This window comes from Micropterus dolomieu, linkage group LG11, assembly GCF_021292245.1.
Source record: "Micropterus dolomieu isolate WLL.071019.BEF.003 ecotype Adirondacks linkage group LG11, ASM2129224v1, whole genome shotgun sequence".
In the NCBI taxonomy this organism is placed as follows: domain Eukaryota; kingdom Metazoa; phylum Chordata; class Actinopteri; order Centrarchiformes; family Centrarchidae; genus Micropterus; species Micropterus dolomieu.
Genome location: NC_060160.1, coordinates 14,535,626 through 14,550,760, shown reverse-complemented (window position 1 = coordinate 14,550,760; position 15,135 = coordinate 14,535,626). Strand labels below are relative to the sequence as shown.

The 15,135-nt window shown below is 38.9% G+C and overlaps 1 protein-coding gene and 1 long non-coding RNA gene across 2 annotated transcripts in view; one reads left to right on the top strand and one right to left on the bottom strand.

The window, feature by feature from the left end:
* Positions 1–7,685: 7,685 nt before the first annotated feature.
* The window catches only part of impg1b (interphotoreceptor matrix proteoglycan 1b), a 21,317-nt gene continuing 13,867 nt past the window's right edge, over positions 7,686–15,135 (bottom strand). The window contains exons 13-18 of the mRNA XM_046063459.1: positions 11,814–12,033; positions 11,051–11,261; positions 9,883–10,068; positions 9,575–9,758; positions 8,889–8,986; positions 7,686–8,226 (exon numbers count right to left, since the gene is read on the bottom strand). Coding sequence (XP_045919415.1) covers positions 8,169–8,226; positions 8,889–8,986; positions 9,575–9,758; positions 9,883–10,068; positions 11,051–11,261; positions 11,814–12,033 — 957 coding nt within the window. The 3' untranslated portion in view covers positions 7,686–8,168. The remainder of the gene's footprint in view (positions 8,227–8,888; positions 8,987–9,574; positions 9,759–9,882; positions 10,069–11,050; positions 11,262–11,813; positions 12,034–15,135) is intronic.
* Positions 11,073–15,135, top strand: part of LOC123979513 — an 11,796-nt gene continuing 7,733 nt past the window's right edge. Inside the window, exon 1 of the long non-coding RNA XR_006827235.1 lies at positions 11,073–11,298. This is a non-coding gene — a long non-coding RNA (uncharacterized LOC123979513). The remainder of the gene's footprint in view (positions 11,299–15,135) is intronic.

Sequence of the window (15,135 nt, the reverse complement as noted above, 5' to 3'; positions counted from 1 at the left end):
TCATACATTGTGATTTCTGGATATTTTTTTTTTTAGATTATGTCTCTCACAGTGGACATGCACCTACGATGACAATTTCAGACCCCTCCATGATTTCTAAGTGGGAGAACTTGCAAAATAGCAGGGTGTTCAAATACTTATTTTCCTCACTGTATATTAAAGTGCATTAATTCACCTTTATTTTTCGTCATCTCTCATTCCTGTTAAAATAAGCCAAGGGGGAAAACACTACAAAAGCCATCAGATGTAAACTGGCATCTGGCAAGTTGTAACATTAGAAGAGCTTTGCATCATTTCAAGGGGAGTTGAAACAGTGGGCTGTAAGGATATGGACAAACTGCTCTTCAGCTCCCATGCTGAGCGGCCTATAATGTGGATCTAATCGGCTGAGACAATGAGGAGGGCTTGAAAAAAGTGAGGCATCTGTTTTCATTTCTCACTCAAGGCGGTATACTTAATAAATCCTGTTTTCCTTTTAATATTTATGTATTTAGTCTGTCATAGAAATTCTACATAACACTATGCTTGGAAATGATGACATCCAGTATAATTACACATAAAATGTTGCTTCACTGCCAGTTGTTTACTGTGTAAATGCTGGGTTTTGTTTTCAAGTAAGGTGCTGTTTCTCCTGTTCTTTTAGAAATTAACACCTCTCTGATTGTGAAACTTGAATAATATTCAGTGTTGAAAAATAAGAAACCTCAAGGCCTTAAGCTCTGTTACACCCACCTTGTCACACTCTCACCTGTCTGCACTCACCTACTTTGTCTTTTTTCTCTGTCACACACACCCACGTGCGTCTGTTCCGTGCTACAGGGGTCCTCTGGTACAGGCAACCAAAGCCGCTGCTGGTGTGAAGAAGTATGACCTCAGCAAGTGGAAGTATGCTGAACTGCGAGATGTCATCAACACTTCCTGTGGTGAGAAATCCCGAACACACCCAAGTTCAGCTTGATGCCACCATGATCAACTAACCTGTGTGTGTGTGTGTGTGTGTGCACAGACCCAGCCTTTACAAACAGATCAAGGTGGAAGAGCTCTTTGTGAAATGCATAATCCAGCTCTTTTCCCTCCTTCATTCAAAGTGTATTTACATTTTATAATTCAGCAGCAGCTCATGTTCTGGCAATTTTGTTACCCAAAAACATGTAGCACCATCGCCATGCATGTTTTCCATTTGCACTCTGTAGCATTTTTTTCTCCGTCATTTTTTGAGTAGCCAGAGTGAATGTTTAAAAAGCTGAAGCTGCAGCTGTACACAGTGTGGACATAAGATGTCTTGCCTGAAAATTCAAAAGACCGATCTGAGGATGTTCCCACAGCTGCTCCGGCTCATCTCATGCGTTTTAGTGGTGGAGAGAGGAAATTATCACCATTATGGAGGATGGCAGACTTCTGCCCTTCCTAGTCATTCCCAGCCAACCCTCTCCTCTGCTGGCACACTTGTCGATGCCTTTGTAATTTCCACTGTATACAGTACTCTGATCAGTGTTAGGGACTCTGATATCCCCTGTGGGATTCCAAGGACATCTGGCTAATTTGTGGAACCAATTTACTTTGGTGGTACTAGTGGTGATACCAAAAATCTGTGTTTGAAGCCAAAACTTTTGTTCACTAAAAGGACTGTATGATGTGTGTCATCGTAGGGACGAAAACACAGTGTGTGCCCCGTAACTCCTCATTATACTTTACGTTTTAAGTTTAAGTACATGCTCATCAAAGTTAAACATGTTGCACATCTTGTCTCCAATATATTTTGCTTTATTCCCTAAATGTTTTCAGCTATTTTGCCTTGATTGGAGTGGTATATTGGGTTGTTTCCAGTTTCTTTATACACAATCCATCACTTCACAGTGACTTCCAAGTCACCACAACATCAGATATTATAAACAATATTACAATCCTTTTAAAATAGGTTTCACAGAGAGTTAGATGGGAAGATTGATACCACTCTCATATCCGTCCATTCAATATAAGGCTATAGCCAACGGCCGGTTAGCTTAGCTTAGCATAAAGAGTAAAAACAGGGCTCTGTCTAAAGGTAAGAAAAAGGTCTACCAGCTACAAGCTCATTAATTAACACGTATCTTGTTATCTTGTTGTTTAATCTCTGCTGGGCTCTCTGAGTCCAGCTTAATATCGAATGGATAAACATGAGAGTGGTATCAAGCTTCTTACCAAACTCTCAAAAAGAAAGCCAATAAGCGTGTTTTTCAAAACATGGAACAATTGCTTTATCCCATCAATGGGCAAACAGGTGGTTCAGAAAATCCTGTTTTCTGGAAAGAACAGTTGTATATTTCAAGCTGTCCACTGTTATACTTCATCCTGATGATAGACATGTCTTAAATATTTGTTGAAAGTTTGAAACAATTACAAACAATTAGAAACATATTATTAAGGGGGTACTCCACCAATATTACACATAAAGTTCAGTTTACACGTCACTAAGGAGTACTACTCAGCTTGTGAAAATAGTAATATTTGGCTTAATTGAGGGAGCTTTCAAAAGTCATCAGGATGCGTATTTACGAAGTAGGAAGGTTCTATTGAAAGCTGCAATCCGGTATTATGGGAAATGTAGCATCCATGTTTTTGGAAACTTGACCCCCATACAAGATACAGTTTAGATGCTTCTGATGCTTCAATTCCGATGAGTATTTTTTTCATCTGTCTCTTTCAAGTCACAGAAATGTATGAAAGTTCAATGCAAAATCAAGTAGCCCTTCAACACATTTAATAGATGGGGGAAAATACAATTTCTCTTGATGCATATGGAATTGTTCATTTCAAGCTCGGACTATCACATTTTACTTCCAGAAATTGAACTTGTAGAAAATCTCTTGATACCAGTCAACACAGGATGAAAGTGAAGACTTTGTTTAATTTAATTTATTTGTTTATTTGGCTGAGGAAATGCTTATTAATCAACAGCAAAGTACAATACGATATACTTCATTGTCCCCATGGGAAATTCTTTTTGGGCTCTGCGATGCTACGTACATTTAAAACCATAAATAATTTACAATCAAACAGACATTTTTAAACATTTTACTATTTTTGGGTCTGTATCAGACTCTTGTTAAGAAGGATGGTGAAGAAAGGCACAAATGAGTTTTTAAAACGATTGAGTCTACATTTGAGGACTCTGTAAGTAACTGTAAATGAGCCAGGCTTAGCTGAACAGGCTAATTGTCATCTGTTGTCACTGATATAATACTTGGGATGGAAGTCATACTTGTATGTTCCATGTCTAACTTAGTATTTCACCATGTTGCCACCAGTCTTTGCTTGCTGCATTTGTTTACTCACTGGTGCCCTGTTGTGTGGACAGACATTGAGCTGCTGGCAGCCTGCAGAGAGGAGTTCCACCGTCGTCTGAAGGTCTATCATGCATGGAAGTCCAAGAACAAGAAACGTAATGATGATGGAAGTGATCAGAGGGCTCCTAAATCTATCACCGACTATGGTTAGTAGAGATATTATTTCCTGTATCTTCTCCTCTTGCTCTAAATTACTTTCATTAATACTTCACAGATAGGAGCACACATCTGTAAATTCACAAATACGGCAAATAATGAACATTTCACACATGCATACCTCAACCCAGGCGCATTAAGTTATAGGTGACAAGTGTTTCGTTTCTCCACTTTCGCCTCTCACTGTCATTGGCAGGAATTAATTACCTGCACACAAATAACCTGCCTGTGTTTCCTAACATTCAATTAGCCGATGAAACGCCAGGGCCTAAAAATGCAGCCGCCTTCCGTCTGGCTCTGTCAGAAATATTTGTTCTAATTAGCAAATAACTGCCAGCCATGCCTTGTCAGGTTCAGCGGCTGCTAGTGTGACAGCCCACTGCTTTGTTCATTTCATTCTCAACTCAACCAAGCATGGGGCTGTGCCACAAACACACACAAATACATGTAATTTAGCTGCTTGAGAGCTTACTGGTGCTCTGCATTTTCCTTCTTTTTCATCTTAAAAACAAACATTAAGTTTGATGGGGAATGGGAAAATGTTTCTTCTACTTTCACTATATTTACTCGCCTTTCTCTTTTGATATGATAGCTCCTGAAAGCCATACTGGCTGTGCTTTGTTTGTATTATATTTGGATCCTGTTCTTGGCCTCTGCTGATGGAGCAGGGGTCTTATCGAGGCCATTTCATAAGAGGCTAAAAGCTGCTTTACCTGGCCTTTCCATGTGATGTTTACTCGGGCATTTCCTGGGTCCTCTTTGATCCCATATGTTTTGAAAGCTTTATACTTTGTTTTCTGCCTCATTCAGTGTGTTAGCAACACATGCAAAAACATGATTATAGGGTTACATTTCTTTAAGACCAAATGACAGATGCTTTGTTGTACTCCTCCTAACAACGGATATAACAGTCTCCACTTTTAATACAAATCAAATGTTTTAACGATCACGCTCTATCCCACTGCAGCGGAACAGAACCCCGCTCCTCCAATGACAGCCCAGCATCAGGAAGTGGCCATGAACCGCCAGCAGCGATATTTCCGCATACCTTTCATCCGGCCGGCCGACCAGTACAAAGACCCCCAGAATAAAAAGAAGGGCTGGTGGTACGCCCACTTCGATGGGCCCTGGATAGCCAGACAGATGGAGCTTCACCCAGACAAGCAACCTATTGTGTTGGTTGCAGGTGAGTCAACAGCTTTTGCGTCATATGATAATAAAGAATCCCATAAATGCATTGCTTTATATTAGGGCTGCAACATACGATAATTTTTTATAATTGATTGAAATGCTCATTATTTGTGGGAGTATTCAGTTTAGTTCAGTGGTTCCTAACCTTTTTGGCTCGTGACTCCTTTTAAAACGAAGAAATATCTACCTGTGAACTACCCTGAGAACTTTTAACTGTGATTGATTTTTCTATTGTGCAGAAAAGAGTTGCGAGCAGTTACAACTAAACAAGGCTTTCCCTCCTAAAATTGTTTAATTTGAAGAATTTTTGGAAAAGTATCTAGTAATTGACAAGAAAAATGCAAAAGTCAGAAAAATTTTAGAAAATAATTTGACATAAAACATACTTTTGTGTAACAGAAATACTTTTCGTATCTCTTTAATCATCTTGTGAGGTTCCCAATCCTCCGCTACACCGCTGGTTTAGTCTATAAAATGTCGGAAAAGAGTAAAAAAATAAATGCCTGTGGGTGTGGGTGTAGGTGAAGTCTTCCAATCACTTGTTTTGTCTGACAAACTGTCCCTAACCTAAAATATACATTAGTTTATAAAGATACATAAATCAAAAGAAATTGTCAAAGCCTTTACATTTGAGATGATATCAGTCAAATAATTGTTTTAGCCCTGCTTTATATGCAGGTGTAGTGAGTAAATGTTTAGTAAATGGATGACCCAGTGTTTGTGATCAATATGCACAAGTACATGTCCTTTTTAGTAAACCTCTGCCCTTACACGTCCACCACTCAGGGAAAGACGACATGGAGATGTGCGAACTGAGTCTAGAGGAGACGGGTCTGACCAGGAAGAGGGGCGCTGAGATCCTGCCCAGGCAGTTTGAAGAAATCTGGGAACGCTGTGATGGAATTCAGTACCTCAAGAAAGCCATTGAGAACAAGCAGGCCCGCCCCACGCACGCCACCGCCATGCTGCAGAGTCTCCTCAAGTGAACCCCAGCAGCAAGAGAAGAGCACAGCCCCGAGTTTGGTCCTGAAACATGACACTGATACACAGACTCTCAAACACAAACACGCACGTTCAAGGGCAGCACAGTGCACCTGTGGTTTGTGGGATGAAAAGGAGTAACCACAGAGAAAGATGCTCCCTATACAAGCTCACTGTAGGCACTCACTCACTCATCTCCTTTTTAAATAATGTTTATTTTCACTTTTTATATCTATATTTTGCAGTGAAACACCTCATTGGTGTAGCGTTAGCATTCGTGTTCAGTCTTATTCTCAATCTATGCTTGAATGGAATATCCCACTGAGAGGCCTTAAACTGCAATATCACTGCACTATGCCGAGGAAGTCTTAACTGATGCAGAGCCGATCTAGTAACTGTAACAGCCTCTTAACCTGAAACCTTAACGGTCTGCAATAAGAACAAAAGATTAAGACTTTTAGAGAAAATATGTAGAGGTGCTTTTAATAGCAATATTGTCTTTCAAGTCATGCTTTATGGTCATCTGAATATTAAGGCTCTGATTAACATTAACAATATGTATTCAACATCTACACTTGATATACTTGAAGAATTAAATTTTTCAAACATTCGGCTTAAAAAGGAAGAAAAAGCTTCTCCTACTCGGTTTTGTTGAAAGTACTGAAAGATGACTGTAATCATAGATAGAATATCACAACTACAACGAACAAGTTATATTTCTATACATGTTTATGTAATTATGTTATACAGTTTTCAAGTTCAATATTAAAATTATTATATTTCAATCCTCCATCCACTATGAATTTGACACATGAGAAATAATGGGTCAAAATCATGCACACAATATAACATCCCAAATGTAATCATAGAATGTATTTTTGTTCTAAGATGTACTTTTTAAGAAAGATGAAAGTGATGGGTTTACTACAAAAATGTATCCATCCATTATTTTCTTGCTTCGTATACACAACTTTTACTTTTTTTGTATTGTTGTTTATTTCTTATTCAAGGGGGAAACCTGGAAGTCTGTTTTCATGTTTGCAGTTTTGTGGGTTTTACAGACCATAATGTAACTTTTGTGCGTGTGTGTGTGTGTGTGTGTGCTCATGTGATATTTTATTAAGCTGATTACTTGACTTCTCTGACGGTTAGGTCAGGAAGATTTCAGTCATCTCATTGGACAATCATGCAATACCTTAATTTAAGCTCACACTTATTTACTGAAAGATAAAGTAGACTGTTGTAACTAATGATTCACTTTCAAGTGTTCCCTCTTGGATCTGGTTGTATGTTGGCCTTTGCACTGGTTTACTGTAGAAAATAAATGTGTGCCCCCATGTTTTCAAATCCATTTTGTTGCTAAGTCACTACAGATAATTTACAAGTGAGAATGAGTCAATTCACAGACTTCGTAAGATAGCTGTTAGCGGTCAGTGTTCTGTTAATGGATCTGACCTCCGGACGGTAACAGCAGCTAATAAGATTAGAGTGTAGATTAATTAAACAACAAAGGCTAATGTGCTGCTGATGTCATCACTGAGCTGAGGCTCGCTCCCAGTAAGTGATCAACTGGATTAAAACAGATTTATCGTTCTCTTTTGTAGATGTTTTCTTTATATTTTAGGTTTTTCTGTATTTACGTCACCGACAAACATCAATTGATAATTCTAACAACATATAATAAACACATTAATGAACCATAACCTGACCTTGATTTGACTGCAAATGTTTTGTACTTAAGTATATTTTCTTGATAATACACAGGATAATACACAGTAGTGGTAGTATGTATCAGTAACCAGTACTAATAAACAGTACTTTCATCCCACACAGATACATTTTTCTGGTATTTTCTTCACAACTGGCTCAATTTGACAGACCTAACCATATTTGAGCATTCAAAGACAAACAAAACATACTTTTAATGCAAAAAAAACTTTATTTTTTGCTTTGAAATGCAAAATGTGTAAAAAAAAAAAAAAAAAAAAAAAAAAGAAAATTATTATAATACCAAATCGATGATTAGTGGGAAGAGCTCTTTTGAATAGGACTGGTGGAAATACAGCTCCACAGCCAATATTTCTATAAACAATATGTCATGACCCAAGTCAACATCAAGTCAATTCTTCTCTTTTTGAGACAAAACAATGGTCAAGCATTGAAATAAACAACAAACTACACCGTGTGTATCAGTTTGTAAATAATAAATACCTCATTGTGAGGAAACAACAACCTTTGCCAAGGGTATACAGGAAATGTTCCTACCTTCAATATATAAAATAAATATTAGGTTTCACTTTAAGACAACCTAAGTCCACCTTAATATCCATAGCTCTCTGTCTAACAAGACACTCTCATCACTATGAACAATTATTCTCAACACTTTAACACCATTTGACTGGTCTACTGTACCACGCATCCCATATACAGCTCAAACAGCAACATCAGTCTTGGCTACCTCGTGTTTTGCACTGTGTCAACGTGTTTGCTGCTCCTCAAACGAACAAGGTGTCATCAAAGAACGGTTACTTCAAAACATTCGTTATCTGATGCCCTTAAAACACAGCATGTTCTGTATTCATTTGGCAGTCGCCACGTCTAGAAAGAGACAAGAGGGATGAATGAAAAATAGCTCACTTCAGATGCAATAATACAACAAATGACCGAATACCCTTGTAACTACATCAGCACAAGATATTTGCTTTGGATTAATCAATCAAAAATTTACTTAAACTCAAGAAAGGGAATTTTTTTCATTGCTCCAAGTACATTGCAGAAGATCAGCACTGAGACTCTTCTACATGGAAATCATTTTAAGGTTAATATTTGATCATTTGCATGTAAATGTAGGTCATGTTAAAGCTATTGTTTAAATGCTCAAAAGTCAACAGTGATTTGGTTTGTGAGTGAATAATCAGCAAGGACTACAACACATGCACAGAAGTTTTACCTTTGCACACATCATAGAGCTGTGAAATATTTGACATAAAGGTTATTGTTATTGAATATCAGCAACTCTCTCAGACCATCATCCATATTCATATACAGTATATAATTCATATTGAATGTCTAAAGTGTGCGGCCTCTGATGATACTATTCTTGTACATTTTCTGATTATGTCTCATCATAGCATGAAAAAACTCCCAATATTTTCTCCTTTAAGCTTTTCTGGTAGGAGGTTTGGGGATTTTTGTGAATCTTTAAAATCTGCAAAATCAACAGTCAGACTTTACTCAGCGGCCCTCACCTCATTTTGGGGTATACTGTGATGGAAGTCCACCATTTCTGAGACTAGCCTTTCTGATCTTGTTGTGTAGAGTTGTCTGGGGATCTGTGGAGAGAGAGAGAGAGAGAGAGAGAGAGAGAGAGAGGGGCTCAGTGTTTACACTGTGCTTCATTAATATGTTATAGAGCTAGATGCACTTCAACACAGATGCAATGTGAATAAAAGCACACAATATACCAAAACCAGGAAAAAAAAGGTTCCACTACAGGGGATTATACCTAGAGCTGCTACTGCAGAGTTGTTAAAACAAATCCTCTTCAAAGTTGTGGATTGTGTGTACCTTAAAAAGTCTAAACTATGTTTGATTCTGTGGATCAAGGCCCTTGAGAAACTCCTGAAGGTATCAGAGGACCTTGATCTACATTTAACTACCATTAAAGCCACAATGAACACTTTAAAACAATACTAAAAGATACATCAGACAGTTTTTCGACATTGATGGTGAACATAAAGTTCTAAGGACAAAGCTAAGATGAAACGTATGGAGGATGAGAGCAACATCTGCTGCAAGGAAACCAAGACAAGCATTTGCCGAGAGTTTGTTAGAGCATATTAGTTTATGACACTGAGGCTGAAGGATTGATCTTAGTAGTTTAGTCAGCTTAGTCGTATGTGCTGCGCTGCACAGTGTACCTCAATACTCAGGTGTATATTTTCAATAGAGGCATAATGTTCTTGTTCAGACTGTTGGGATTGGGAAGAAGCAGAACTTGAAGGACATGGCAATGTGGACACTTGAGTTAAGACACCATCATCATTCTCAAACACTGGGTTCACCCTCAAAGTATGCTCAAAGGCATAGGGAGCAAGTGTGTGCCTACAACGTAAAGGAGATGAGGCGGTGAATACAACACAATGCAAAACATCACAAATCATTGCAGATAACACCCTGCAACAAAAAAATGGTTCAAAATATGAACAACAAAACAGCTCATACTTACACCAATGTCACAGCCTTTCTGGTGTTTATGCATTTCTTGTTGATGAAAATCAATATGCCAATGATGGCACAAACAAGGCAGAGGCTTCCCACGAGGCAGGTTACAATTAAGGGAGGGTCTATTGGCATAGACACCAGCTCATTGCAGCGTTCTCCATGGTAGTGCCAGTATTTACCTACAGGACATCTGAAAGAGAAAAAATATATATATAAATAGATGTAAATAGAACCCTCTATACACCACAAGAAACCCTTTTCCCTTTGATTGCCAGGCACAAAAGAATTGCCATGAAATGTACTTAATTATTACTTCTACGTTCTGGAAAATAGTGTAATTTTAATAAATACTCCATGATGAAGTCGTAAATATACATAAAATTGCCAGCCAATTAAATCATCACAGATTTTGTTTTTCATCATTCCAATTCAAATAAATCCACTTTTCTAATTAAATAACTGAATGAACCCTGCATTAAGTCTGGCTACAACATCCTGTTTCAACAGGAATATATCAAACTAGGAAAGCAAGATGATCCTTCGATCATGATTTTAAATAAACATTGCAGTTGCAAGCTAGTCTGACTAATGCATACTATTACTTTTGAGTTTTGATTGGTTCCCGAACGGTATGCACATTGCACACAGCACTTGTCGCCTGCCTATTTAAACTGAAATGGAAAAACAGATTACATTGAATCAGCACATAAGGAGCTGTTTTCATTAGTTAGATTCAGATGTCATTTCCCGGGACTATATGCTGAGTCAATACAATTGCCAGACTAGTTGACCTCGCTGTTTAATTCTTACTGGTGTACTGGTGTATGGCAATAATAGGCTTAATTGCGAGAAACTAATAGATACACATGATCCTCTCCACAGCATTGAGATTTGCTTAACGTTTATCTTTTGGGTGTGATAACAAAGTTTAGAATGAAATGTTTTTCGGCAGTCAGCTTTCAAATGTTGAATGTTCTTTGAATGCACCATCAAGGAAGGGTTTTAAACGCAATCCCCGCTTGAAACTGTGGTGCAACACAATGAGAAAAGAGATTTATTTGTTTTTTAAGAATACTTACATGAATTCTAAGTAATGACTATGCTTTTGAATATACAGTAAATACACCTTCAAACAAGCTCAGGTCATGTTCGCGATTGAAGCTTTTGTGTACCTGCAGGTGGCTCCATGCCCTGGGATTATTTCACACTGGCCTCCATTCAGGCAGTAGTTTGGCTGCACAGCGCAGGTGCTCTGACAAGGCAGGCCATCCACGGTGCTGTAACCCGGATCACACAGACACTCTGCCTCTTCGGTCCAACTGTTCACCACGCAGCGTGAAAACTCATTGCAAGCCAGGAATTTACAGGGGTCTGCTTGGTCAGCTGAAACCAACAGAGAGGAGAGGAGGGGAGAGGAAAGGTAGGAGGGGAGAAGCAGGCGGGAAGAGGCGTAGGAGAAATACAGACCAGAGAGGTGATAGCTCATTAGCATTAATGCTGTGTCTCTCACTGTCCGCAGATTCAGAGGAGAAATTACAGAGCGTTTTGATTGATGCGAATAAAGGTGTGCTCTTTCGTGCTTTCCGTTAGGTGTCTTTAATGAGGTCACATACAGTCATGAACTCTTCCAAACATAACGACGCATGCGATTATATATTGCAAAAGACAGCAGTGTGAGGATGAGTGTTATGGACAGGCACTCTGACCTTGTAGCATGAATGAGCATGTCACTGCATGAACAGATTAGGGATCTTATTTCATTTTTTATGCATGAGGCGTCTGCATCCTGTAATCCCAAAGCCATATTTCACTCACGCAAGAGCAATTGCGATTGTACTTTTGCTTTAGGTTGAAGCTATTTTACAGGGATGGGGGGTTGGTAGAGTGTTTTTTAGGACACAGCTGTGATTATACTGTACAAGCTGGACATTTCACCTGGTTCTACTTCCAAGGAGCGACTGTCAATTTCGATGTCAAGCCGTTTCGATGCTGCGCTGCAGAAGTCTTCAAGCACACAGTGAACAGCTTCTGTGACGTTATATGGTACCGGTTTGTCCAGTTTCATCCTGCTGTTTACCACAACACTGCCATTCCTGAAGTTGAGAATTTCCAGCTGCTTAAATCCAGTCAAATTGGATTGTAGATATGGCAGAAGCTGTGGGGGAAGGAAAAGGAAAGCAAAATTAATTTAGTCAGTTTATTCAGTTTGTTAAACTATTCTCTTTTAATTTTTCAGAAGATTCGTTTTCTGTGCAGTTAGTGATCAGTGAGAAAAACTACATGTTCACACACTCAAGCAAGATTGATTTAATCTTACAGGGTAAAAAGGCAATCATTCTTGATCCTAGGAGGACAAAGATTTCCACTTGGATGTTTAGGTAAATGAAATTATGTCAAATTCATGTCAGTGTCAAGCGTCAGTAAAGATCTGTGTCCTCCTGAGAGGAAGACCGGGGCAACAGAGCCCACATTTACCTGTGGTTTTTACTTCCACAATGACAGGACTGAGGTTGTCATAGCACAGCTGATTTTGAAGGATTCAGGTCACATTTTACAGTGTGAATGCTATGAATAGTTCATAATTAAATTTTGATGCAAGCATGAAATCCTTCCATTACTGCGTTGACTGTGTAATTACATCCAGAACAAAAGTAGGGTTTTGAGCATTAGTATAAGAACACAGAACATGATAATTCTAGTCACACTAAAGCCTGAGAACACATGATAAAAGATCAGATACTTGCAAAGACTTGCATAACATGAAAGCTATCTCAAGTCCAAGAGAAATCTATAATACATTTTTTGTTTGATGGCTTTCAACAGTAACATGTGCATGCTTTATTGTTGGGTGATTATTATTGCATTATCCCCACTACACTGCCCTACAAAGCCAAAACGTAGTAACTACATAGGTGGTAATTAAGAACTTTTCAATCAGCCTAAAAAGGCATAAAATTAAGGTTTTTCATTATATAGTGCAGGCGCTGCCTGCCTTTGTAAGGCAGTACGCAGCCGCATTTGACCTCATATTTTACCAGTTTCTACATCGCTTTATTTAGAAATATTCCCACAGACTCAGACTTGCAGCTTATAACTGATAAACTAATCTATTAAAACTATGGACTGTTGATGGCGGTGATATTTAGGCAGGGAGGGGAAGTCAACCTGCTCAAGTAATGGACCTGCATCAATGTTCATTGATCTGAACCGCTCTCCCTCCAGCCACTTGACGTTCACTACAGACGAGGCAAACATCAAACTGCAGCAGTGTGAGAGGCAGAGATTACGATGCTTTAGCTGGCCTGGCTGTCGAGGGGGAGATAAGAGGCCTTAAGGAGCTCTGCTCTGATCGGGTTACTTCACTTATCACTGGCAGACAGTTTACTGAGGGCTAGTTCCCTATAGCTAATAGTCTCTGAGAAAAGATGGGAATATAAGAGGGTCCAACATTTTGAACAAATGGGCAACAGCTTGCAGTACAACTGGACACAAAGCTTGCTGTATGGTCATCCATTTGTCTCAATGCAGAATGTCAAGTATGTACTATACTGCAGATTAGAAACTTATATGCAGCTCTACTGCCTTCCACACAAGGTCAAGGTTCTTTCACAACAAACCTCAGTGCAGTCTGTATTGTGTACTAAGGAACAATAGAGATACTGTAGATTTCTATACCTATATACACTAGACTTTTGTAAAGAAATGTAGACAGCATGGCACATACACAGCCATAATAAATATTTTTGACACAATCACATATGCTTCTCTGAGGTTACACATGTATCTACTGGTTCTTGTTTTGGAAAACCTAATGAAAAATTCCGTCACTGATGTAAAAGAAAAAAGAAAAGAAAAGTCACAAGGAAAATTAGGTTGCCGTGAAAATGTTAAATAAAATAAAGTCATTCCAACCTCCATGTCCAATTTTATTGGTTGCTTCACAAACCAGTAGGTACAGGAGTAATGGAGGCATGTGGCAGAGGCAAACAGGGAACTGCAAGCCACTGAAGGCTATGTATGTTTATATATGAGACCCAAATGGGGAGTGTCACAAATGGGTTCCAATATTCACTAAAACATTACATCATAATCATTTAAATGGGCTGCAGAATGTATATTATTTGACATTTCTTCATTATTGTCCCTGCTATTTTTCAGTGATTTATAAACCAGCGTGGACCAGTTTGAAATATTTGTCTCAGTGTGTCCCTTCTTTGCCTAAATAGCCCATTTAAAGGAAGATATATTGACATTCCTAATGTAATAGTGACAATAGACTGTATACGATAAATACTTACCAGCTCAAACATCTGACCACATTAGTTTTGCCAGGAAGCTAATTACATCGATTAATGATGAGAACTGCAGAAACCACGGTTTGGGCAACCATTAAAGATTGGAGATGGAGTGTTATTTTCATTATTGCTTTGGATTTTTGTCTGTAATATGTACAGTGAGGAAAATAAGTATTTGAACACCCTGCTATTTTGCAAGTTCTCCCACTTAGAAATCATGGAGGGGTCTGAAATTGTCATCGTAGGTGCATGTCCACTGTGAGAGACATAATCAAAAAAAAAAAATCCAGAAATCACAATGTATGATTTTTTTAACTATTTATTTGTATGATACAGCTGCAAATAAGTATTTGAACACCTGAGAAAATCAATGTTAATATTTGGTACAGTAGCCTTTGTTTGCAATTACAGAGGTCAAACGTTTCCTGTAGTTTTTCACCAGGTTTGCACACACTGCAGGAGGGATTTTGGCCTCCACACAGATCTTCTCTAGATCAGTCAGGTTTCTGGGCTGTCGCTGAGAAACAAGGAGTTTGAGCTCCCTCCAAAGATTCTCTATTGGGTTTAGGTCTGGAGACTGGCTAGGCCACGCCAGAACCTTGATATGCTTCTTACAGAGCCACTCCTTGGTTATCCTGGCTGTGTGCTTCGGGTCATTGTCATGTTGGAAGACCCGGCCTCGACCCATCTTCAATGCTCTAACTGAAGGAAGGAGGTTGTTCCCCAAAATCTCGCAATACACGGCCCCGGTCATCCTCTCCTTAATACAGTGCAGTCGCCCTGTCCCATGTGCAGAAAAACACCCCCAAAGCATGATGCTACCACCCCCATGCTTCACAGTAGGGATGGTGTTCTTGGGATGGTACTCATCATCCTTCTTCCTCCAAACACGGTTAGTGGAATTATGACCAAAAACTTCTATTTTGGTCTCATCTGACCACATGACTTTCTCCCATGACTCC